General features: G+C 36.3%; 1 protein-coding gene across 1 annotated transcript in view; it reads left to right on the forward strand.

Moving 5' to 3' along the window:
* The window catches only part of NDUFV2 (NADH:ubiquinone oxidoreductase core subunit V2), a 31,329-nt gene extending 7,252 nt beyond the window's left edge, over positions 1–24,077 (forward strand). Inside the window, exons 2-8 of the mRNA XM_030292569.2 lie at positions 8,283–8,348; positions 10,173–10,235; positions 10,323–10,439; positions 13,189–13,357; positions 15,382–15,491; positions 19,457–19,533; positions 23,922–24,077. Of these exons, the coding sequence (XP_030148429.1) occupies positions 8,283–8,348; positions 10,173–10,235; positions 10,323–10,439; positions 13,189–13,357; positions 15,382–15,491; positions 19,457–19,533; positions 23,922–24,015 (696 nt within the window). The 3' untranslated portion in view covers positions 24,016–24,077. The remainder of the gene's footprint in view (positions 1–8,282; positions 8,349–10,172; positions 10,236–10,322; positions 10,440–13,188; positions 13,358–15,381; positions 15,492–19,456; positions 19,534–23,921) is intronic.
* The last annotated feature ends 378 nt before the right edge of the window (positions 24,078–24,455 follow it).

The following is a 24,455-nucleotide window of genomic DNA, read 5'->3' on the forward strand; positions in this document are numbered from 1 at the left end:
TACAGTGCTAGAAAAATCCGATTTCTTTAATCTGAATTAACATTTTTAAATTATTGATGGAATTTTATTTGGAAGACATTTGTAAGAGCCCTCCCATGTATAGTTGAAAATATTAACAAAACTTAATTTTAGTAGTCAGGAAAACTTATGTTTGGCTTTTCATTTATTTAGCTGTGTGATCTAGGAAAAGTTTTTTCTTTTGTTCTTTGCACCTTAGTTTCCACATCTGTAAAACTGGGGATGATAATAATACCTATATGGTAGGGGTTGCTGGGAGAAGTAAATGAATTACAGCATTTGTGAAGTTTGTAGCACGTATTTGATGCAGAGTTAGCACTTGTATTTATTATCACTATCCTTGAAATAGATTTCACAGTTACTATTAGCTCATCCATCATCTACTTTATTAAACCCAAATGGATTGAAAACTTTAAAATGTAGGGAATTCCTACTCTGAGTATATTATATATAAAGCTCTTGGGAGCTTTTTGTTTTCTCTGCATGTCTTTGCTCTAGACAGCTGAAAGAAATGGCTTTTGCTTAAGCTGGCAGTGAGGGAGGCTGTAGGTAATAGGTGAGTAGATAATCGGTGAACAATGGGAAGAAAGTACATTGGGAGCCAATATCACTTTCCCTTTACCAGATGTTTCACATGTGAGTTGTTACCCCCCCCCCCCCCCCGCTGGTGCACACATATATTGTGGATTTAATCTAAATATTCAGGGTAGTGTGAAACGTATATTCCTTGCCTGAATTGGTTGCTAATAAAGGAAAACATTTTTTCTATTGCCTGACCTTAGTCCTGTCTTTCTAACTAATTAGGTTACTGATTCTGTCAGTTTTGTCTTGCAGCTTCCTTGTCCTTTATTAAGTTCCTCTGGCTGGATGTGGCCTTTTAAAGTGCAAATGTCTGATAGAACTGAAAAGTGAACAGAGTGGATATTGTTAATGTTTGAGCAACAGGAGAAACTAAAAAGACAAATGTAGGGCCCATGAAAGATTCTGTTCTTGGGGAGTGGGTGGAAGAGTGTCAAATTTAAATTACCGTCATTTTGAGCTACAAATAGTGATTAAAAAGGGAAGGGCTAATCAAGCTGAGGACTTAAATCCAAAAGGCTTGGGCTCAAACTCCAAGGCAGGTTACGGTTTCTGAGCCTAAGTTTCTTTAAAAGTAAAAAGGAAATAATAATAACTAACCATAGATTTTTGAGGAGTCAGTGAAAAAAAGTGTGTTGAAGTATACTTAACACAAAGCCACTTGAGTTGAATTCAAGGAAAACACTGCCACTATTTGCTGTAAATCCTCTCTGTTCCTTCTTCAGAAGTGTTTCAACACTCTGAAAAAAGAATAAGCTAGAATCGAAGTCCACTATTAATTCTGAGCTATATGTCAAATTATGTTCTTGTCTATTTTAAAAAAAGTTACTTGAATTTTCAACTGGTGTTCACTGTATTCAAATGGAATTCATTGAAGCATAGATACTTCAGAGTTCAGTGAGAAGCCAGACTCTAGTCTGGTGAAAAGAGTAGACTCTAAGGGGGAATCTCTGCTTACTCTTCAAATCAGTCCAGCCTCGCTAAGTCTAGTTTTAAGACCGATAATGGGTCCTGGAATACCTCTTCATTCCAAGGTGAAACTAAAATCAAATGGTTTATTAACTAGTGCAAAGATGTTAATTCAGACTTTTCATATCTTACTTATTCCTTTATTGCAAGTGTCTGATGTGGATGTTATAATGAATATAAAATAGATGAAGCTTTTAAACATCTCAAAAAACAGGGTAGCTTTGAAAATGGCCACTTGCTAACTTGATAAGGGCTAATATTTATCAGTTTACCCTATTTCACTTGGTTTATTGTTTTATAAACAAATTATCTGAGCCTTTTTTCTACTACCTTGAAGTTGGCTTCAGACATCGAAATTAAGTTGCTCAGATGCTATGCTAATACACACACACACACATATTTAGGTTTTTTATAGGAACAGAAGAGTGGCATTTACTGTTTTTTTTTCAAAAAAGGCTTTTAAAAAAACAGTAAATAGCTTGTTTAAAATTTTTTTTTTTTTCCCAACGTTTATTTATTTTTGGGACAGAGAGAGACAGAGCATGAACGGGGGAGGGGCAGAGAGAGAGGGAGACACAGAATCGGAAACAGGCTCCAGGCTCTGAGCCATCAGCCCAGAGCCTGACGCGGGGCTCGAACTCCCGGACCGCGAGATCGTGACCTGGCTGAAGTCGGACGCTTAACCGACTGCGCCACCCAGGCGCCCCTAAATAGCTTGTTTTAAATAAAGAACATACATATATCCCTCAGTCTCTAAATGGGAACGTGGTGAGCCAATGGAAGAGGCAGGTCTTTTCATTTCTAATCTGTCTCCCTGTGTATGGATGCATTCCTGGTTTTCTTAAACTCTTTGATTTCCTAGATTTACTCTGTTCTTCTAGAGCTCTGATTTCATCAAATAGTTCCATTCAAGTGGCTGATAATAAGGCCATAACCTTGTAGGCATTAGACCTAAGATTTAATGCTTGTTCTACCAATAATTAGTTATGAGAAGTTTTCATAACTCATTTAAATCTGTATTTTCTTGAAATAATACCCATCTTGCATGAAAGTTGTAAGAATTAAATGTGTAAAAAAGCTTAGTGCCTGACATATAGTACTACTATAAAAATAGCTAATGATAGGTAACACTAACATAGTACTTACTATATGTAGGAAGCATATTAAGCACTTTGCATGGATTATCTCTTTTAATCATTACAATAATCCTATGAAGTATGTACTGTTATTCCCTTTTTACAGAAGAGGAAAGTGGCTGTGGAGTTGGGCTTTTAACCAGTTGGCTATTGTCTCTCTGTATGTGGTATATTTATAGAATATTAAGTACCAGTGATGATCCCAATTCCTGAGATGTTAGAATGTGGAAAATGTGGCTTTTAGAAACAATGGAATTGATACTTCCTGTTTGTATTTGTCCTTTTTTCATATCCTGACCACCATAAGGAAGTGGTATTTTAACGATTAGTTTGATGACGTTAAGCAGGTTGATTAGGGGAAGAGTCAGCTAGAAAGCTATTAGAGTAATGCACAGACCTGAAATAATGTCTGAAATAGAGTGGTGAAAGTAAGAGAGAAAAAAGGACTAAAGACTTTATTCATTTTTAAAAGTTGAAATGTATATGAAAATATGAAATATATGAAATATATACATGGCAAAAAATTCAAATGGTATGCAAGGATATATATATTATAGTAAGTATAAAATATATATTAAAGAATAGAGGTACAAGGATATATATTGTGAATGTATAAAATACATTGTGTATATTAAAGGGTAAATTTCCTTCCCTACTCCACATCCTTGATCCCCCTCTTCAGAGACAGCCACTGTTACTGGTTTCTTTTGTAATACCACTGTATTCATTCTCTCTTTTATAATATTTTCTATATTTTGAAAAATTAGTGGGACATGCAGACTGGCATATTTGTATATTTTGATTTTTCTTGTCAAGAACTGTGAAGGCTCTTGAGATTTTACCGTATCTGCTAGCTAACAAGTTAACCTGCCTCAGTTTAATGGATCTGACTGAGACTCTTGGGTCAGAGACAGGACTTTAATACTCGGCATAGCAGCCAGCATAAGCTTCGTGTTAGAATTGGTTTTCCTTCACCCTCACATCCCATGGGAGTGACATGGAACAGCCTGGGCGAATGCTGTACCTCACAACTGAGGAACCCAACCCCAGTTACAAGAGCACTTGCCCAACCTTTGCCCAAGAGGGAGATATTCTCTACAAAAATCCTTGAAAAGATAGCGTGGAATGAAAGCTGTTAATGGCTAGTGCCTCTGCTCATGTGCAGAGATGTGCAGAAAAACCCACACCCATGAAAAATTGTCTACCAGTACTACTGCTTCTTCCTCCTTCCACTTAGGAAAAAAAAAAGATTTTTATATTAATTTCAGTCATGAGGGAGGAGATAGTGTTTTTCAAGCATTTATATTTTCACTAGAAAAATTGATAGTCTTATGTGGCTATAAATAATAAAAATAATTATGTGGATATTCAGGAAGCTCTCAGTAATCTGTCCTTTTGTGACAGTGCCTCTTGAGTTAGAGTCAGCTAACCAAGTGCAATTTTAAAATCTGTTTAGTTCTTAAAATGCAGTTGTATTTAAATCTTCCATTCCTCACTTATTAAATGTTTTATCCCCATATCAGCTAAGCAGATGTGATAATGCTTTAAGAGGTTATATAGTGCTTTCAGAGAAACTATTATTTGAACCTCAAAACATTCCTGTTTTATATAGGTGCAGAAATTGAGGCTTAAAAATATCAAGCGATTTGTGTAAAGTCACATGTTAGTAAGTGACAGAGTGGTGATTTAAACCCAAATTTAAAAAAATTTAAAAAAATGTTTTTTAATCTTTATTTTTGAGAGAGAGAGAGAGAGAGAGAGTGCGAGTGGGAGAGGAACAGAGAGAGAGAGGGAGACACAGAATCTGAAGCAGGCTCCAGGCTCTGAGCTGTCAGCACAGAGCCCGACACGGGGCTTGAACTCATGAACCGTGAGATCATGACCTGAGCCAAAGTCAGACGCTTAACCAACTGAGCCACCCAGGCGCCCCTAAAAAAAATTTCTTTTTAATCTGAAACTCCAGTGGTTTTTTTCTTTAAAGTAGCTCCTTTTTTCCTGACCTCAATCAGTAGTCTGCTTTCAATGATTTGGACTTTAAAACACGTAATTTTGGGTAGAAGTGTCTGTGTGTGTGTTTGTGTATAAACTCATGTGCAAATCCAGAATTACAGGTCAGCCAGACAGTGCCTCAAAATAGATTTTCCAATATATAGCTACATAGCCCCAGATTTTCCAGTATGTAGCTACATAGCCCCAGAGACCAGACTGATTTTCAAGATTATCTCTGCATTTTTCTTTTCTTTTTTTTCCTCTGTATTATTCATTTTAAGTAAAGTTGTGTGGCAGATCCTGGAGTAATGAGGAAGGGATCAAATATTGACCCCAAACTGAAGCTATTTTAACTTAGAGATTGGTGGTGTTTAATTTGGTAATATATAGGGAAGTTGGAAAGATAAATAGGATTAATGGTAGAGGTGTTAAGTTTCATTTTATACTTGATGAATGTTTTGTTTTTAGTAAGATATTTTGTTTGTCAATCCATACTGAATAGGAAGCATGGAAAATGGAGAAAAATATAAAAAATAGAATATGAAAGTAAGAGTTTCTTATAATCTTGTTATAATAATGACAGATAAGCACTTTAAATTGTTATGGCCTTCCAGTCTTTTAGTGTCTATATTGAATATAATTGGGATGGTAGTTTATGCTTTTTTATTTCATTTAACTCTGATGTTTTCTAGTTACGATTGTGGCACAAATACATCTTTCAGTGTCATTATTTTTAGGAAATATGATTTTTGGTAGCAACATAATATGATTTGGGGGGGGCACCTGGGTGGCTTAGTAGGTTGAGTGTCTTGATTTGGCTCAGGTCATGATACCCCCTCCTCCCCCCGCCCCCCAGCGTTGGTCTCTGTGCTGAGCATGGAGCCTGCTTGGGATAGTCTCTCTCTGTCTGTCTCTGTCTGTCTGTCTGTCTCTCTCTCTCTCTCTCTCTCTCTCTCTCTCTCTCTCTCTCACCCTCTCCCCTGCTCATGCTCACGTGTGCATTCTCTCAAATAGGAAACAAATTTTTTTAAATAATATTTTTGTTGGAATTATTAATATTTATTTAAAAGATCTCTATGTTGGCCTTTTTGGTGTTTGTATTTTCCTGTAACAATACAGAGAATATATTTCTCTATAAACTTTTATCCTCATTTTATACTATTTTTTAGGATAAAATTCTAAAAGTAGAATTACTAAGTTAAAAGATGGAAACTTTCTTTAGTCTGTCCATATACTATGTCAATTTGTTCTCCTAAAAGACTGTTACCAATTTTTACCTAATGTATAAGCATGCCCATTCCTCCATGTGCTCAACAGAATTATTATCTTTGAAAAAAAATCATTGCTAATTTGATAGCTGCAAATATTCTCTCATTTAAAAATGCATGTTTTAGATTACTAGTTCATTAAAATTATGTTGACATTTCTGTTCATGTATACTCATTTTTCTCATTGGTTTATATGTGTTTATGATCTCTTCAGGCTGTTAATATTTTGCCAAGAATGATTCAAGAATCATCAGCATGGAGTTCATAGATGAGAATAAATAAGCTCTTCAGGGGCAAAAGATCTATGGAGAACAGAACCTAGGACAGAGCTGAGCCCTGAGGACAACCTACCCTGAGGGAGTGGGTAAAGAGACAGTAAAATAGTTCGGAAGTTAGGAAAAGAGGGGACTGGATGCTTTCCATTCTCTTAAGCATTTTTAAAATTTTTTTTAATTAATTTATTTTTTTTTTTTGAGAGAGAACACAAGTGGGGGAAGGACAGGGGGAGAGAGGGAGAGAATCTTAAGCAGGCAGCACACCCAGCTCAGAGCCTACTCCATTTCAGAACCCTCAGGACTGTGAGATCATGACCTGAGCTGAAATCAAGAGTCAAGAGTTGATGGCTTAACTAACTGAGCCACCCAGGTGCCCCTCCATTCTCTTAATCCTTCCTTACTTTATTATGAAATCCTTTGTTTTCCCTCCAAATTTAGTTAAGTAATTCACTAATGTTACTCCGTAAAAATTGTTCTTTGATTTAAAAAAATCTCAGCTAGGGGCGCCTGGGTGGCGCAGTCGGTTAAGCGTCCGACTTCAGCCAGGTCACGATCTCGCGGTCCATGAGTTCGAGCCCCGCGTCAGGCTCTGGGCTGATGGCTCAGAGCCTGGAGCCTGTTTCGGATTCTGTGTCTCCCTCTCTCTCTGCCCCTCCCCCGTTCATGCTCCGTCTCTCTCTGTCCCAAAAATAAAATAAACGTTGAAAAAAAAAATTAGAAAAAAAAAATCTCAGCTAAAGTGACGGCAGGTTCTATTTCCTAAACTTTAGTTTCAGTTAATTTTTTAAAGCCTTATGTTGATGTTGTTTTTAACAGTATTGCTTGGGAATGTGACCTTGGTTTTATGTTTATCTATCTCAGTTTTATGGACAGGCAAATTAGGGATATAAGCATAACCTTGTGTGTAATTCACAGGTTGACCCTGGAGCAGTTGAGGAGAATTTGAATAAAAGTATAAGAACCTAAACTATCTCCTTGATTTTTTTTTTTCAAGTTGTATGTGTTTAAGACACAAAAAAGAATAAACACTGTGTATCCATTTACTGCCTAAGAAAGAAAACAAAAACAAGAGTTGAAGCCCCCTTGTATACCATTTAGCCAATCAAATTCTCCCCTTCTTCTCCCATTACCCTGAAACTGGTATTCACCCCTGTATTTTATACCTGTGTCTCACATTCTGTACTTGGATCTTTTGTTAATTAAACAAGTGTTTACATAAACATTTCTTCAACTTCAATATTTGGACCTAGGATAGTTTAAATACATGATTGTGTTATACATCACTGCTTTTACTTCTTTTGTATTTGCTTTCTTTGAATTGTTCAACTCTTCGCTAGTTCCATGCTTGATTTAATCCAGTGTTCTACCATCTTTGTGATAAGTAGAACTCAGAAATCAGAGGATTCCTGAATAGTTGTTGAATTGCTTTTGGTGGCTGTGGGGAGGGTAGGGGTGTTGTGGGGAGCAATAGGGCAAAGAGAAATGAAATGCAACAGAAAGTAATCAAATGGATTTCTTCTAAAACAATTGACTATGGTCACTGCATAGCATCATAAGCAGCTCTCTGAAACTTTATGGCTAGAGTTTGTAAACTAATTCAGCAAAGAATCGAAAAAGGGGGACACACTTGACTCATTTGTGCATAGTATATGACTCATTTGTACAGAATGAAAACATGTTTATTAAAGCTGGCACCCAACTTGATTCAGACAAAAGTGAAAGGCTGTAAGTTAATGGAACACTAACTTTCTCAATGCATGCCAAAAAGAGTCCAGTAGAAAGGATACATGACTCCAAGAGATACGGGTTGTGGACCTAGTTCTTCCATGGACGCATGTGTGACCTTAGGCAAGTTAATAACCTTTCCTTGGATCTCCGTTTCCTTGTACTTCTGAGATAGAGATAGGCAGGGTGTAGCACAGTAGGCCATATCTCCTAAGATCTTTTACTTATATAAGTTGATTCTATTTTTAATTATGGATCTTAAAGTATTTACTCCTGAAAATTTATTAAGGCTTATGACTTACGAAACTTTCTTGAAATTTTAGGGAAGACATATAAGGAATTTACATAAGACAGCTGTGCAAAATGGAGCTGGAGGAGCCTTATTTGTTGTAAGTAATTACTCTGATTTCTTCAGAATGGAAAGACTTTTGGAAATTTGGGTAAATCTATTGTGATAATCAGAAGTATCTTAAACACCAGTGTCTTTGGTATATGCTGGCCAAGGTGGTGATTTAAATATAGCTAATTGAATTCATTACATCTCAAAAGTTGTGTGATTGCAGTTGAACCTCTCAAGTTTAAATTGACACCAGGGCAACTCTGGGAATAAGAATGTAGATTATTTTTTGATGAAATTACTATGAGCCCTAACAAGATTTCTAGTCTCACTTCGGGTTCTTAAAAATCAGTCATATTGGCTGAATAAAGATTGTATGGCTGCAACTTGGGGAATCCCAAAGTGGTTCCAGTTTGAAACTCACAGACTTTAGTAATACAGTGAATACATTAGTGGTTGCCTTTATATTTTTGCTTTACAGGGTTTAACTCCAGGTAGAGGCCAGTGAACTCCCCAGCTTAGTTGTACAAGTAAAAGAGAGATGTTTCTCCTTTCTGTGACAAGGCATGATTTTCAGGGATTTTGTGTTGTTTAAAGGCAATTTGGTGGATTTGTAGGATGATTTTGAGTTAGTGGTATAGTTTTATTAACTGAGTTATTTCCAGGCTGAATCCTAGTAAGTGAGTTAGCCATACCATTGAGTTGATTCCTGCTTTATATTTTGTTTGTCTAGAAACATAAAATTTGCCACATATTTGAGATCATTGTCCAAAGTTTCCATTTTCTTTCTTCTTTTATATCCTTAAAAAAGCAGAACTTTGAGAGTTAGCATAAGGGATACAGTTCTTTGTTCACTGTACATACTAAACATTAATTGATGTAAGTGTTAATCTCAGTGTGACTCATTTGATTTCCTGTTGACATGCCATTTCTTGTCAGTTTTTGAAGAGGGCCTGCTCTTTTTACGGAGAAGAAATAAAGCTGCTTGCCACTGGCTAGTTTCTGTTATGTGGGGAAGAGATGGTGCTTTTGTACCTTCCCTGAAGTAGTGGGTCCTTTTGATAATCTGATAAATTCTTTTGGAACAATGCAAGTTATGTTCACACTAAGAATTTTGTGTCTTAATTTTATAAGCGTTCCAGCACTTTGTTTGTTTTGGTAATTACATTAGAAGATTCTATTCTCGGGTTGCCTATGTGGCTCAGTCAGTTGAATGCACAACTCTTGGTTTCAGCTCTGGTCATGATCTCATAGTTTGTGAGTTCAAGCCCCACGTTGGGCTCTGCACTGACAGTGTGGAGCCTGCGTGGGATTCATTCTCTCTCTCTTTCTCAAAATAAATAAGTCAACTTAAAAAGATTATATTCTCTAATCAAGTTGGATAACACTTGTTTTTTGTTTTGTTTTTTTTTTTGATTTTGGTTCTAAAGCTAGTTCTCTTAAATTGTTAACATTACTTTTATTAATCATACTCCTCAAATGCATATTTAATAATTAGCCATTCTTTTTGATGCAAGGATAGATTGATATATGTTATAGTGGAATTAAAGCAAAGAGATTAAAGGTTTTTTTGTTGTTGTTTTTTTGTTTTGTTTTGGGTTTTTTGTTTTTGTTTTTGAGAGAGGGAGCATCAGGGAGGGGCAGAAAGAGAGAATCCCAAGCAGGCTCTGCACAGTCAGTGCAAAGCCCATTGCGGGGCTTGAATGCATGAGCTGTGAGATCATGACCTGAGCCGAAATCAAGAGTCAGACACTTAACTGACTGACCAACCCAGATGCCACTAAAGTGAAGAGATTAAATGATCAGTAGTAGCATAGTAATAAAGCTGTTAACACTTTTGAGGTAATTTTGAAAAACTTTTTTTTCCTTTGTATAGCACAGAGATACTCCTGAGAATAACCCAGATACTCCATTTGATTTCACACCAGAAAACTATAAGGTATGACAAAATTAACATTATGATTAATTTACAAAATATTTAGTATCTTCCAAATGTATGAAAACAGGTGCTTTTTCTTTGATACAGAGGATAGAGGCAATTGTAGGAAACTATCCAGAAGGACATAAAGCAGCAGCTGTGCTTCCAGTCCTGGATTTAGCCCAAAGACAGAATGGATGGCTGCCCATCTCTGCCATGAACAAGGTACTGAATTCATTTTTGCCTTAGTTTGAAAAGAGAAGAGACTGTGTAAGAATTTCTTCCTTATGTAGAAATTCCTCTGATGATTATTAGTGTCAGAATCTAGGAGTTTGAAGCCTTTTTAATCATTTGTTTCCTCAAATTTGTGGTTTTGTTGGTTCTCTTAATAACATGGAGAGCTTTTTATCCTTGCAAGAAATAGTAGAGGCATTATGGTCACAGTAGCTTTCTCTTTTTTCTCTTAAATGACCATAATAAAGATAAAAAGATCCCACATGTGTATAATTTGCTCTCAAGGTATTCTGAAAATCAATGTATTAAACACTAAAATTGTAGAGAAAAAGAGAAAAAGATCTGATCTTTCATACCTAATATGAATCTTTTTATTAGTTTTTATCTTTGGCTGTAGGCTCTAATAAAGATTTATATCAGTGTTTATGACATCGTATTTATGACACTTGATGGCACCCTATGCTTAATAATCAGCAACTTACAAAAATGCTATGGGTGACCCATTTAAAGGAAGTTAATCTGTTCATACATATTTTAAGATTAATTTTTTTCTGATGAGCTGTTTCAACAGTTATCCACATTTTACACTTACACTGTATTAATTAAATTTTTGTGGTATTATGCTACAGTGTATAGTTTATGAAGTACCATACAAAATCATATATTATTTGATTCTTACGAGAATCTCACAAATAATAAGCCAGTGTAATATAATGGAAAATATATTTGACTTCGAGCTAAGAGATCTGACTTTTCTGTAGACTTACTTCCTTATGTACAGTGAAGATTTTGAACTAGGGTAGATCTCTTTAAATTATTATGTTATGATTCCTAAGTGATAGAGTTGGGACTGAACATTTCCAGTTCATTGCATTTTCTGCTTGACTGAGTATTGGCAGAGATTCTGCTATACTTCATTCCTCTTTTCACCTTCTAAATTTTATTTGGTCTATTAGAATAGACCATTATCATCTTTCTTAGAGAACAGGAATGTCTTCAGTGATTTGTTGGAATCCCATATGCAAATTTTAGATTCAGTTCATATTGCTTATTTGCTTTGTACAGTACTCTAACATGGTTATGGACCTTTAGTTTTATATTTTTTTGTTTTTTTTGACTATGAAAAATGTTACAAAGCAAGTTTGGTTGGTACTGTACTTAGTAAAATATAGTCAGGTGGGTTTTTTCCCCAATAAATCACATGCCTCTTTGGGTATTTTTTAAATTACTTAACACTGTTTTGTATTATAGCCAACATTCTAAATAATGATTTAGGTGTGTTTCTAACCATAGATGATGCTTTTTTTTTTTTTTGCAAAAAATTCACATTGTTAAAGATTATGTTTTTTCAAGTAATCTCTACATCACTGTGGGGCTCAAACTTAACCACCCTGAGATCAAGACTTGCATGTTCTACCAACTGAGCCTTCCAGGCACCCCCAAAATTCACATTTTTAATAATAGGAGTTGTGTTGGAAGTCTTGCTGAATGGCAAGCTTAGCAGAGTAAAATAAATGAGAACTAATGTGAGAACATCTCACAAATATTGTCCTGTTCTATTTAGAATTGAATGTGTATGTGTGAGAGGCAGGAAAGTGTACAGAGGATAGAATCAAATTCCATTTTACATTTGAGACTTTTAATATTGTTGTTTCTTTACTCTCTTACCCCCTAGCCCCCAAAGAAAAAGCCCAATCTTAGAACCAAAACAAAATCCAGAAGCTCACATGTTAGTTCTTTAACCATCACTAGAGTGTAGGGAGATGCACAGCAGTCTTCCCAGGGGAGCTCTTTCAAGTTAGCATCAGTGGTAGGGTTCCAGGAACACTGTGTATTTTCAGGCTCTAGCATGTGTGTTCTGAGAGAGCTCCCAGTTTCAGAGGTACATACCTGGTTTAGTATCCCCAAATTAAATTTAGCACAGCTACTTATCTTTCACTAGTGAGCCATGATTATATGTCTTTTGAGAATACATATCCTTTAGATTTTCTAATATGAGAAAGTTCAACATATTTGTCATCTGAAATGCTATTTAACAAACTCCTCTTTCATGTCAAAACATGGATATATGCGTAATTTTTTTAAGAATGCCAGATGGCAAATCTTAAGACCTGATAGATTAAATGATATTAGATCACCTGGAAAGTTGTAACCAGGATGGTAGTCATGACAGACTGTATGTAGACTATCCCTAGCAAACAACTAAAACAACCTTGTTTTCATTAACAGACTTGCTCTGACCAAGAGAGTTGTGCTTAGACAATGAATCCCTTGGTCCTGAACCTCACTGTGTCAATACATATTTGCTAAATACCTTGATGTGAAGAGTTGGGAAGTACTAGTCCATAAGATTTTTGTAAAGAGTGTCTTGATTAGAAGTAGAAGTTGTGTTTTAGATTTTCTGGAGACTTAACATATGTGTATGTATGTGAGCTTTGTGTGTATATAAGCGTGTAGATATATAAATCAAGATAGGCTAATAGGTGAGCTTTGATTCTTGCCCTTTTTTGTGTTGCCATACCATTTGCATGCATTGTACATCACCAGTAACATCAAGACTTTTTGAAAAAATTGGTGAAAATATATAAGTTTATATATATATAAGTTTCTTCTGCCTCAGAAGAACTTTCGTGTTTTTAGCAAATTGAAGCAATAGTGACTTTATGTGCTTTACAACATACCTAAGGTTCAATTAATAAACATTGTAATTATACCATCTTAAAATTTCCTAATATTTTAGGTTGCGGAAGTTTTACAGGTACCTCCAATGAGAGTATATGAAGTAGCAACTTTTTATACGATGTATAATCGAAAGCCAGTTGGAAAGTATCACATTCAGGTCTGCACTACTACACCTTGCATGCTTCGAAACTCTGACAGCATACTGGAGGCCATCCAGAAAAAGCTTGGTATGGGACACATAACTTTAATGAAAAATAGAATTGTCTTTCTAGATTTGACCCATTTCTACTTAAGTTTTCCAGTGTTTGCCATCGTACTGGATGTGTACTTTTCATCAGTAAATTTTTGTCTTACTGTGGTTGCCCACCTTTATTTATTCTTATTTTATATTTTTCCTTAGTTCTCGGCCTCAAAGTTGAGTTTTCTTCTTTTCCTGTAATCATTAAGCATGTTGGAAAAGCTTGTGGGGAGTTTAAAGTTTTCATTGTTAAAAATTAAATTTCAGTCATTGTGTAATAATAGCATGTGGTACATAAAAAAGTGACTGCATTGTCCTTGTATTCTTCCAAATGAGTCTTGGAACAAATAAGATAAGAAAATAGTAAGAATGTCTTGGGAAGGGAAATTTTTTTTTTTTTTAATTTTTTTTTTTTCTTTCAACGTTTATTTATTTTTTGGGAAGGGAAATTTGAAGTATTTTCTGCTTGGAAGTACTTGAAGTATTATTATGATAGCATTTACAAAATTAAAAGGGCATTTTTCCATACAAAACTGCCATTGCTGCATTAATAACTGAAAATCAAAGGAAGTAAAAGGAGGGATACTTTTATCTTGTTACTGAATATAAAGTAACAGTTTAGTTACTTTAGTTGGGTTGTATTGAAGTATGTAACACAGAAAGCTGAAGTCTGCTCAAAATCCCACCCTCTAATGTACAAATTCTACTGTACAAATTCTTTTTTTTTTTTTTAACGTTTATTTATTTTTTTGAGACAGAGAGAGACAGAGCATGGACAGGGGAGGGGCAGAGAGAGAGGGAGACACAGAATCGGAAACAGGCTCCAGGCTCTGAGCTGTCAGCACAGAGCCCGACGCGGGGCTTGAACTCACGGACCGTGAGATCATGACCTGAGCCGAAGTCGGACACTTAACCGACCAAGCCACCCAGGCGCCCCCTCTAATGTACAAATTCTGATAATAGTTGTGTATATTAGTTTTAGATTTTGTTTTACTTATTTTCATTATTAAAAACATAAATATGTCTTTGTCTTTTGTACTTTATTTTGGCTATAACATATGTATGTCTGCCTCATTTCTCTATTATAAGTTATTCTGCAATTACTTTCATGCATACATATCTTTGCATACTTGTCCTATTATATATACTGAGGTTGTTTACCAGAAGTAGAATTGCTGGGTCAGATTTTACTATATTTTGCCAAAATGCCTTCCCTAAAGATATGAGAGTACCTGTTTTCCTTTTAGGTTTTTTTTGTTTTTGTTTTTGTTTTTGTTTTGAGACAGAGAGAGGCAGAGCATGAGTGGGGAGGGGCAGAGAGAGAGGGAGACACAGAATCTGAAGCAGGCTCCAGGCTCTGAGCTGTCAGCACAAAGCCCGACGCAGGGCTCGAACTCACGACTTGAGCCGAAGTCGGATGCTCAACCAACTGAGCCACCCAGGTGCCCCTCCTTTTAGTTTTAATGGTCTTTGACATTAGCAATTTTCTGAGTCTTTGCCAATCTGACAGTGTGACTGATTTTGGTAGGTTAATTATCACAATCAAAATGAAAATAATATATTCTGATACTCTGCTGTATAACAACAGACAGTAGAGATGAGTCCCCTGAAATTTGATTGTTTTTAAAGGAACAAGTCCATTTAAATCCTTGAATGTTCTGGGGCGCCTGCGTGGCCCCGTCAATTAAGCATCCAATATCCGCTCAGGTCATGATCTCCTGGGTAACAGCTCGCTGGAAGCCTGTAGCCTGCTTCCTGCTTCAGATTCTATGTCTCCCTCTCTTTCTTCACTTCCCCCAGTCATACTCTCTGTCTCAAAAATAGACATTATAAAAAAGATAAAAAAAAAAAAGAAATCCTTGCATATTCTAGTATAATTATATAGAGTTGTTTTAAGAAACTTAATGTTCTTAAATACTTTTTGTATGCCGCTGTAATTTGTTGTTTTTTTATTAAGCTATATTGCTATTAAAGGGTAACCTGGTCCTTAACAGCAATCATTTATATTTTTAGGAATAAAGGTTGGGGAGACGACACCTGATAAACTTTTCACTCTTATAGAGGTGGAATGTTTAGGAGCCTGTGTAAATGCACCAATGGTTCAAATAAATGACAACTACTATGTAAGTATTCCATTTAATATAAATTAACGTTGTATGATACCATATTTTAAATTTTAAGTATTTGATTTCCTATCCTGTGGATATTATTTTCTGAATTATTCATTTAGAAGAAACTGGTGGCATAATTATCCAGAAGGGTTTTTTTTTCTTTTTTTCCAAGTTTATTAAAAAGCAAAGAATAGAGGAGGCGCCTGGGTGGCTCAGTCAGTTAAGCGTCCAACTCAATTTTGGCTCAGGTAATGAGTCTCACACCAGGCAGAGCTTGGGATTCTCTCTTTCCCTTTCTTTCTGCCCCTCACCCGCTCACACACTCTCTCTTTCTCAAAATAAATAAACATGAAAAAAAACACATCTTAAAAAAAAAGCAAAGACTAGAAAAACTTTGCACAAAATATGTCAGTTTTAACTTCCACATTGTTGTCTACTAGAAGGTTCTTAAAAATTATTATTTTTAAACATTTTTGCATTTAACTCTAGGAGAGAATGCCAAATTTTAAAAAATTATAAATTATGAAAAATAATTTACATAGAAATACAGAAAATAACCACCAAAACATAACATAATATTTTACCACTCTAATATTAGGTACTATTATTTTTATCCTCATCATTATTATTTGTAGAAATAAGTTCCAGATGCAGATAAGCCACTCCTAAGCCCCCCAAATCCTATATTCCCTTTCATTCTGAGGTAACCAGTTTCATAAATTGTGTATATTTTTCCTGTACATGTTTGTTTTTTTTTTTTTTTTTTTTAATTTTTTTTTTCAACATTTTTTTATTTATTTTTGGGACAGAGAGAGACAGAGCATGAATGGGGGAGGGGCAGAGAGAGAGAGAGACACAGAATCGGAAACAGGCTCCAGGCTCCGAGCCATCAGCCCAGAGCCTGACGCGGGGCTCGAACTCACGGACCGCGAGATCGTGACCTGGCTGAAGTCGGACGCTTAACCGACTGCGCCACCCAGGCGCCCCTCCTGTACATGTTTTTAAACTGTTTGAGGAATGTATCCAGCCATACTAATGTATAATACTATATTGCTTATTTTTTTTTTAATTTTTAAAAATGTTTTATTTATTTTTGAAAGAGAAAGAGTGAGCGAGCAAGCAGGTGAGGGGCAGAGAGAGAGGGAGACACAGAATCCGAAGGAGGCTCCAGGCTCTGAGCTGTCAGCACAAAGCCCAGCGTGGGGCTCAAGCTCACAAACTGTGAGATCATGACCTGAGCCGAAGTTGGACACTTAACCGACTGAGCCACCCAGGCGGCCCAATACTATATTGCTTTTTAAAAATTTTACAGAAATGGTATCAGACCTCTAAGTACTGCTGGATCTCACAAGTTTTGATAAGTAATATTTTTATTATTTAGTTCTAAATATTTTAAAATATATGTTCTGATTTCTTCTTGGGCCTGTGTCTTTTAGAAGTACAGTATTAATCTCCATGTGGAATTTTCTAGTTACCTTTTTAAAAGATTGCTTGCTATCTAATTATATTTAATGGTTTTCATACATAATATTTTGTTAGTTCCTACTTCTTAGAAACTTGTTAATGGGAATTCTTTTAGTCCTGCACTGAGTGAGTATGGATTCTTCAAGAAGGTATTTGCCTTGGTTTTCTCTTGCTCCTAGAAATTCTACTATTGCAAAAGAAAGCTCCTCTGTATACCCTCCACTATTACCCAAAGTGTAAGGTTCTAGACTAGGAGTTCTTCTTGAGAGACAGTTTAATTTCTAGTTTACCCTTGAGGGAATAGCTTTTTAGGGTCTTAACTTTGTGTGGTTGACATGTCTCTTGTGGCTTGGGGCTTTGTCTCTTGCCCCTCTGGACTGTGAAACCCTGAAGCCAAGTTTGCTTGGTGTTCCACTTGGCTGCCTGGGTTTTCACTGAGTTTTTGGCTCTGGGTATTTCTTTCTTGTCAGCATATTGATGACATTTACAATTTTTTGTTTTTTTAATTTTATCTAGCATTTTTAGTTGTTACAGTTGGGGGGGTGGGTCATTCAGGATAGCTAATCTGCTTTAGTCCCTGCAATAGAAATCTGCAATTTTATTTTTTAATGGAGATAAAATTTGTTTAGATTTCTAGAGTGGTCTCATTCTCTATTGTGATTTTCTTCATTTTAATGATCAGAGATTCAAATTTCTTACCTTCTTTATCCCCTATACTTAAAAAAAAGTCATTGGAGTGCCTGGCTGGCTCAGTCAGAAGAGTGTGTGACTCCGGCTCTCAAAGTCGTGAGTTTGAGCCCCACATGGGGTGTGGAAATAGATTATTTAAATAAATAAAACTTAAAGTCCTTTAAAAATATGGCAACAGTTTTTCCTTCTCCCACATTTCTGTAATTTACTTAAAATAAAGAGGATCTTGATTTGCAGGAATCAGTCAAGGCTTTGTGTGAAGCACTCTAAGTTTAAATATAATAGCCTGTGGGTTTATCCAAAAGATAAAGATTCTTTCACTTAGTAGTGGTATGGTCTTTGGCAAGATAAATTCTTTTTTTTTTTTTAATTTTAAGTAGACTGCATACCTGACGTGGGGCTTGAAGTCATGACCCTGAGATCAAGAGCTGCATGCTTTGGGTAGCTATGTTGGTTAAGTGTCTGACTCTTGGTTTCGGCTAAGGTCATGATCTTACCATTGGTGGGTTCAAGCTGAAAGCATGGAGACTGCTTGGTATTCTCTCTCTCCCTCTCTTTCTCTCAAAAATAAATAAACAAAATAAAACAAAAAAATAACTGTAGGCTCTACCAACTGAGCCAGCCAGGTGCCCCCAGGGCAGTTAACTTTTCTGGAACTCGTTTGACTGGTGGATAAAATGAAATAGTCACATAAACTTTGATTGGCTCCTGCTTAGGAAAAAAAACAGCTGTGAAGTACATTTTGAGGATAGTTGGGTAGATTTTCAATATGGACTTGACATTTGATTAAAGAATTATTGTCAGTTAGGTGTGGTGACATTGTGTTATGTAGAAGATGTTCTTATTCTTAGATGTCTGCTGAAGTATCAAGAGTGAAATGCCATCATGTTTGCAATTGCTTTCAAAATGGTGCAGCGCAAGGGTGCCTGGGTGGCTCAGTCAGTTAAGCATCAGACTCTTGGTGTTGGCTTAGGTCATTATCTCACAGTTTGTAGGTTCGAGCCCCCCTTCAGGCTCTATGCTGACAGCTTGGAGCCTGGAGTCTGCTTGGGATTCTGTTTTTCCCTCTCTTTCTCTTTCTCTCTTCTTTCTTTCTCTCTCTTTCTCTCTCTCTCTGCCTCTCCCCCCCACTTGCTCACACTTGCAAGCTCTCTTTCTCTCAAAATAAACATTAAAAAAAATTTTTTTTTAATGCCATCTTTAAAAAAAACCAAACACCTCAAAATGGTGCAGCCCACAGCAGGTGGGGGGGGGCAGGTTATGTGCATTAAAATGCAAATATGACAAATTAAAAATTGTTGAATATAGGTGGTAAGAATATGGGTATTCATGCATAGTTTTCAGATTTTCATAATAAATAGTTGGGGGACATAAAATCATTAGATGAGTTAAAGATTCCTTCTGGCTTTGAAGTTTTGAACATTTGTTGAACCCTAAGCAATTTGAAAGCAGTGTTTTATTTTTATAAAAGTTTAATCATTGAACAAATATTAAAGAACTTCGATGTGGCTGGGCACTAGAGATGCAGTACTGAATCATGATTTCTCCAGCACAGTGTCATAAAACATTTTCCTAAGTAATTAAACAGTTTTCCGGGGGGGTGGTGGGGGGTGGTGGGAATGGGAGTATAGTTTAGGCATTTCTCTTTAATCTTTCCCATTCTGTTTTGAGCGTCTTTTGGTTAAACCTAGGGTATAGCTAGGCACATGGGCATATGTGTCTATGTGTTTTAATTGTATTTGTTATTTTATTATTTAAAATTTACACAGATTTCAGTAGTAGGAAATAATTTTAATATGACTTTTATTTATTTATTTTTTTAGGAGGATCTGACACCTAAGGATATTGAAGAAATTATTGACGAGCTCAAAGCTGGCAAAATTCCAAAACCTGGGCCAAGGTATGCTTTTATTTCTATAAAATAAATTTTAATGGCTTAACCTAATGTAAACTTCATTTAAAAATTTTATTCCATGTGTTCATAGGAGTTGTCAGGTGCTTTGGATAGTATCAAAACCAACTTGTCATCTAAACAAGTTTTGTTTTTTTTCCCCCCCTCTAAAACTCTATCAGATAATCCTCTGGTATCTACTTGAATATTTAGAGAGAAGGGAAATTTACTAACAAATAGAAATCTATTCCATTGTATCAGAAAACAAACTTTTCTTTTCCTTCCTCAAGTTAATTTCTTGCATATATAGTATAATGAAAGAGACTGCAGTGATAGTAATAACCAAAATATAGTTATTCTTTAAATTGACCAAAGCTGGCTAGTTCTTTTTTTATTAGTATTTTTATAATAAAGCTCTCTGCTCAGATACATAAAACAGGTGCTCATTGTGAGTCATTGAGTAACCAGAACAATTAAACTGGTTCAACAGTACCTGATTTTGGAGTACCATTACCAGGTCTGCCCTAGCCAAAATCAATAAAAGATTCAGGTCTATAAGTGGTTTGGAACTGCTTTTTTATATTTTTAGTAAATGATCGCTAGAAAGGAAATATTAAACTGATGGTAAGACAGTATTTTGACATTAAATTTTTGTGCTAAGATTGTTATTTTCATTTTTCTTAAAAATTTTTTTAATGTTTATTCATTTTTGAGAGAAAGAGAGTGTGAGAGTCAGGGAGGGGCAGAGAGAGAGGGAGACATAGGATCTGAAGCAGGCTCCAGGCTCTGAGCTGTCAGCATAGAGCCCCAACGCGGGGCTTGCACCCACAAACTGCGAGATCATGACCTGAGATGAGGTTGGATGCCACCCACGCGCTCTGTTATTTTCATTTTTCTTTAAGTACTGAAAATAACTTCTAAACCTGCTCTCAATTATTAATTACTAATTAAGATGGGGTGCCAGGTGGCTCAATTGATTAAGCATTCGACTTCGGTTCAGGTCATGGTTTCACAGTCTGTGAGTTCGAGCCCTGCGTTGGGGCTCTGTGCAGACAGCTCAAGAGACGAGCCTGCTCCACATCCTGTGTCCCCCCCCCCCCCACCCCTCCTCCACTTGCACTCTGTTTCTCTATCAAAAATAAATAAAAAATTTTAAAAAATAGAAAAAAAATTACTAATTAAGAGAAGTTGTTTTTTGGTATGGGTTAGCTAAAATTAATTTTAAATCCAGGGCGCCTGGGTGGCTCAGTCAGTTAAGCATCCGACTTCAGTTCAGGTTATGATCTCGCAGTTTGTGAGTTCGAACCCCGCATCGATCGGGCTCTGTGCTGACAGCTTGGAGCCTGGAGCCTACTTCAGATTCTGTTTCTCCCTCTTTCTCTGGCCTTTCCCCTCTTGAGCTCTGTCTCTCTCTCTCTCTCTCTCTCAAAAATAAATAAACATTAAAAAAAATTTTTAATAAAATTAATTTTAAGTCCAATTTGAATTCTTCATAGTTTTCTAAAGATATCTTAAAATTTGCAGAATTCTATGGGATGCAGATATTATGAGATGTAAAAATATATAGGTAGGCTACAATGCATATATAAAAAAGCATAGGTCATTGCTGACAGATAAGTCTAGAATGTAAAGTCATTTTTGTTGTTTTAAAAAAATTTTTTTAATGTTTTTATTTATTTTTGAGACAGAAAGAGACAGAGCATGAGTGGGGAGGGGCAGAGAGAGAGGGAGACACAGAATCTGAAGCAGGCTCCAGGTTCTGAGCTGTCAGCACAGAGCCTGACTTGGGGCCCGAACTCACGGACTGTAAGATCATGACCTGAGCTGAAGTTGGACGCTTAACTGACTGAGCCACCCAGGCGCCCCCATTTTTGTTGTTTTATACCAAAAGTAGTGGGCATTGGTGGATATATCTCAGCATTATTAAAAAGATAAGCATTAAACTTTCATTAAGTACCTTTTCTTTAAAAAGTACCTTTTTAAAAAAAATGTTTATTTTTGAGAGAGAGAGCACAAGCGGGGGAGGGGCAGAGAGAAAGGGAGTCAGAGGATCCAAAGCAGGTCCCAGGCTGACAGCAGAGAGCCTGATGTGGGGCTCAAACCCACAACTTGAGGTGAAGTCGGACACTAAAGCAGCTGAGCCATCCAGGAGCCCCTAAAAAGTACTTTTAAGCCATAAACAATGTACAGAAAGGTCAAGTTTTCTAGAAGATAAATGAGTTTAAAATGATGAATTACAAATCGTGTTGGGATGGCTGAAAAACCAGATTTACCTTTTAAGTTGTAATGAGAACAAAGTAATTAATAGATGGCATTTTAAGTATAATGCATAAAGCAGATGTTTTTTTTATGAAGTGAAAGCCCTAAAGATATCTTAAGTGTAAATCGTGAATGGAAGGGCTAGATTGCTGCCTGTCTGGTGTTCTGAGGCATATTTACAGATAAAATGAGGGGAGAGATGAGATTAGTAGATTAAAGACAATTTGTGGGCTTTACCAGAGGTTGTAACAGCCTTGATAGCGTATTTTTTGTGCATTTTGTGAAGGGTGAGGGAAGGAGAAAGTTGGCAGGTATAACAGACCATTGAAACCTTTTCTCCCCCTTAAGTATGTCATAGGACTATAATTTACGGAACAACTAGGAAAATGGACCAGATTACTCTTGAAATTACTTTCTTATATAAAAATCCATAATTTCTTGAAGAGTTCAGACAGTGTGCATGATTAATTCTCTCATTTATTGTTCTCAAAAACCTCAGTTTTTATAATCTTCCTAATTGGTCCTTTGTGTTGGTAAAGAAGGTAGATGAGCTTAAACCGTAGAGGGGACTTAGTAAAGGGAAGAAAGTTTTCCAGAATAATTATTTCATTGGCAGTTAAAGAGCAGCAGGTATACCTGTGTTACTAGTTAACGTAAAAAATTTACAAAGCCAAATACTGTTTTTTATTAAAGTTTGATCTCATTTTGCCACTTACCCTACATTAGTTTTAGGTTCTGTCAGTTCACAGTGATGTTTTGTTTTTATGTTTATTTATTTATTTTGAGAGAGAGGCACGAGTGGGGGAAGGGCAGAGGGAGAGGGAGAGAGAGAATCCCAAGCTGGTTCTGTGCACTGTCAGCAGAGAGACCAACATGGGGCCCGATCTCATGAACTGTGAGATTATGACCTGAGCCTAAATCAAGAATTGAACACTTAACTGACTGAGCCACTCACACGACCCAATAGTGACTGTTTTTTTATCTCATTTTCACAGTGAACTTGTAATGCAAATAATACTTAATTTCTGACTTTGTAGGCACTCTTCATTACAATATACTACTTAGTTACTTGCACTGTGTAATGTAATATCTTAAAAGATCATAACATTATTAACGTGGTATCATTGTCCTGTCCCCTGAACAAAAAATAATTTCCTGTGGCTGTAAAAAGACCCTTGTAAGATTGATGACAGAATTTAAAGGGCAAAGCAAGGAGTAAAAAGATATAAATTGAACAGTTCTTTAGCTAAAATATATGGCAGGAACAAGGTAAATTGACAAAGCTAGGGAATAGGAAGGGTGAAGTAGGAGGAGGTGCTGAGCTGGGCTCTAGCAGTGGAGGTCAGACAGGGGCAGAGTTGAGTGATTACTTGCGAAAGTATGTGTGGGGGTGAAAAAAAGACAGGTTCTTCTACCTCTGTGCTGCATTAAGGACCTGTTCTTGTTTTCTTTGTGGCTGTGGTAGCCACCCTAGTCTGGAACCTGTTTTTGAAAAGTTACTACTACTGATAGAGCTTTTAAAAACATGAATAGAAATATACTTTGTTTTCACTGCCCCTAAAGGATACCCTCCTAAATCTTCAGATTCCCATTTCCTTCCAATTCCTCTGTTGACTTCCAAACATATGTATAAATTTGTTTTCCCTTCTGTTCACTATGGTAGATCTCAATTTAAAATAAAATTCAGTTTAAATAAAATTCAAATATAAAAAGAATAAAATGTCCTCTGGGTTTGTTATGTTGCAGTTCTTAGCTCTGATCCTTGGGCAGATGCTGATCTCCTCTAAGCCTTGGTTTCTATGTCTGTAAAATAAGGCCAGTATCATTTGACTCATGGCATTGTTCTAAAGATTAAATGAGCTAATAATATATGTACGCTCTTCAATAAATGAGAACTACTAGTAATGTGTTACTTTTATATCTTTCATATTTATAGTGAGTTTTGGATATGTCCATTTTCATACTTAAGTTTAGAAAATCTTGCAGCAGTTGAAATGTTTGAATTAAATAATCCATGCTAATTCTTGGGTGAAAAATAGTTCCCTAACTGGGCTTTGTAAGGTAACAGTTATTTTCTTAAGTAAAGATTTATAAATGGTAGTTATTAATAGTCAACTTAATGTTACTTTTCTTTTCAGGAGTGGACGCTTCTCTTGTGAGCCAGCTGGAGGTCTTACCTCTTTGACTGAACCACCCAAAGGACCTGGCTTTGGTGTGCAAGCAGGACTTTAATTTATATTCAACTGTAAATATGTTCCAGGAGGAATAAAACATGAATCTTCTACCTACATAAACTTTTTATATTATTTGTTCATTTCATGGTGTATACCTAGCAACTAGCTGCTATGAGTGTCATGTTAATAGTACCATTTTAAAGTCTTTTGCTATCTATGGCTAACTCTGAAGACAGTATCTCATAATGTAGTTAACAGTCATTCCAGGGGCGCCTGGGTGGCGCAGTCGGTTAAGCATCGACTTCAGCCAGGTCACGATCTCGCGGTCCGTGAGTTCGAGCCCCGCGTCAGGCTCTGGGCTGATGGCTCAGAGCCTGGAGCCTGTTTCCGATTCTGTGTCTCCCTCTCTCTCTGCCCCTCCCCCGTTCATGCTCTGTCTCTCTCTGTCCCAAAAATAAATAAACGTTGAAAAAAAATTTAAAAAAAAAAAAAAAAAAA

This window comes from Lynx canadensis, chromosome D3 (assembly GCF_007474595.2).
Source record: "Lynx canadensis isolate LIC74 chromosome D3, mLynCan4.pri.v2, whole genome shotgun sequence".
Lineage (NCBI taxonomy): Eukaryota > Metazoa > Chordata > Mammalia > Carnivora > Felidae > Lynx > Lynx canadensis.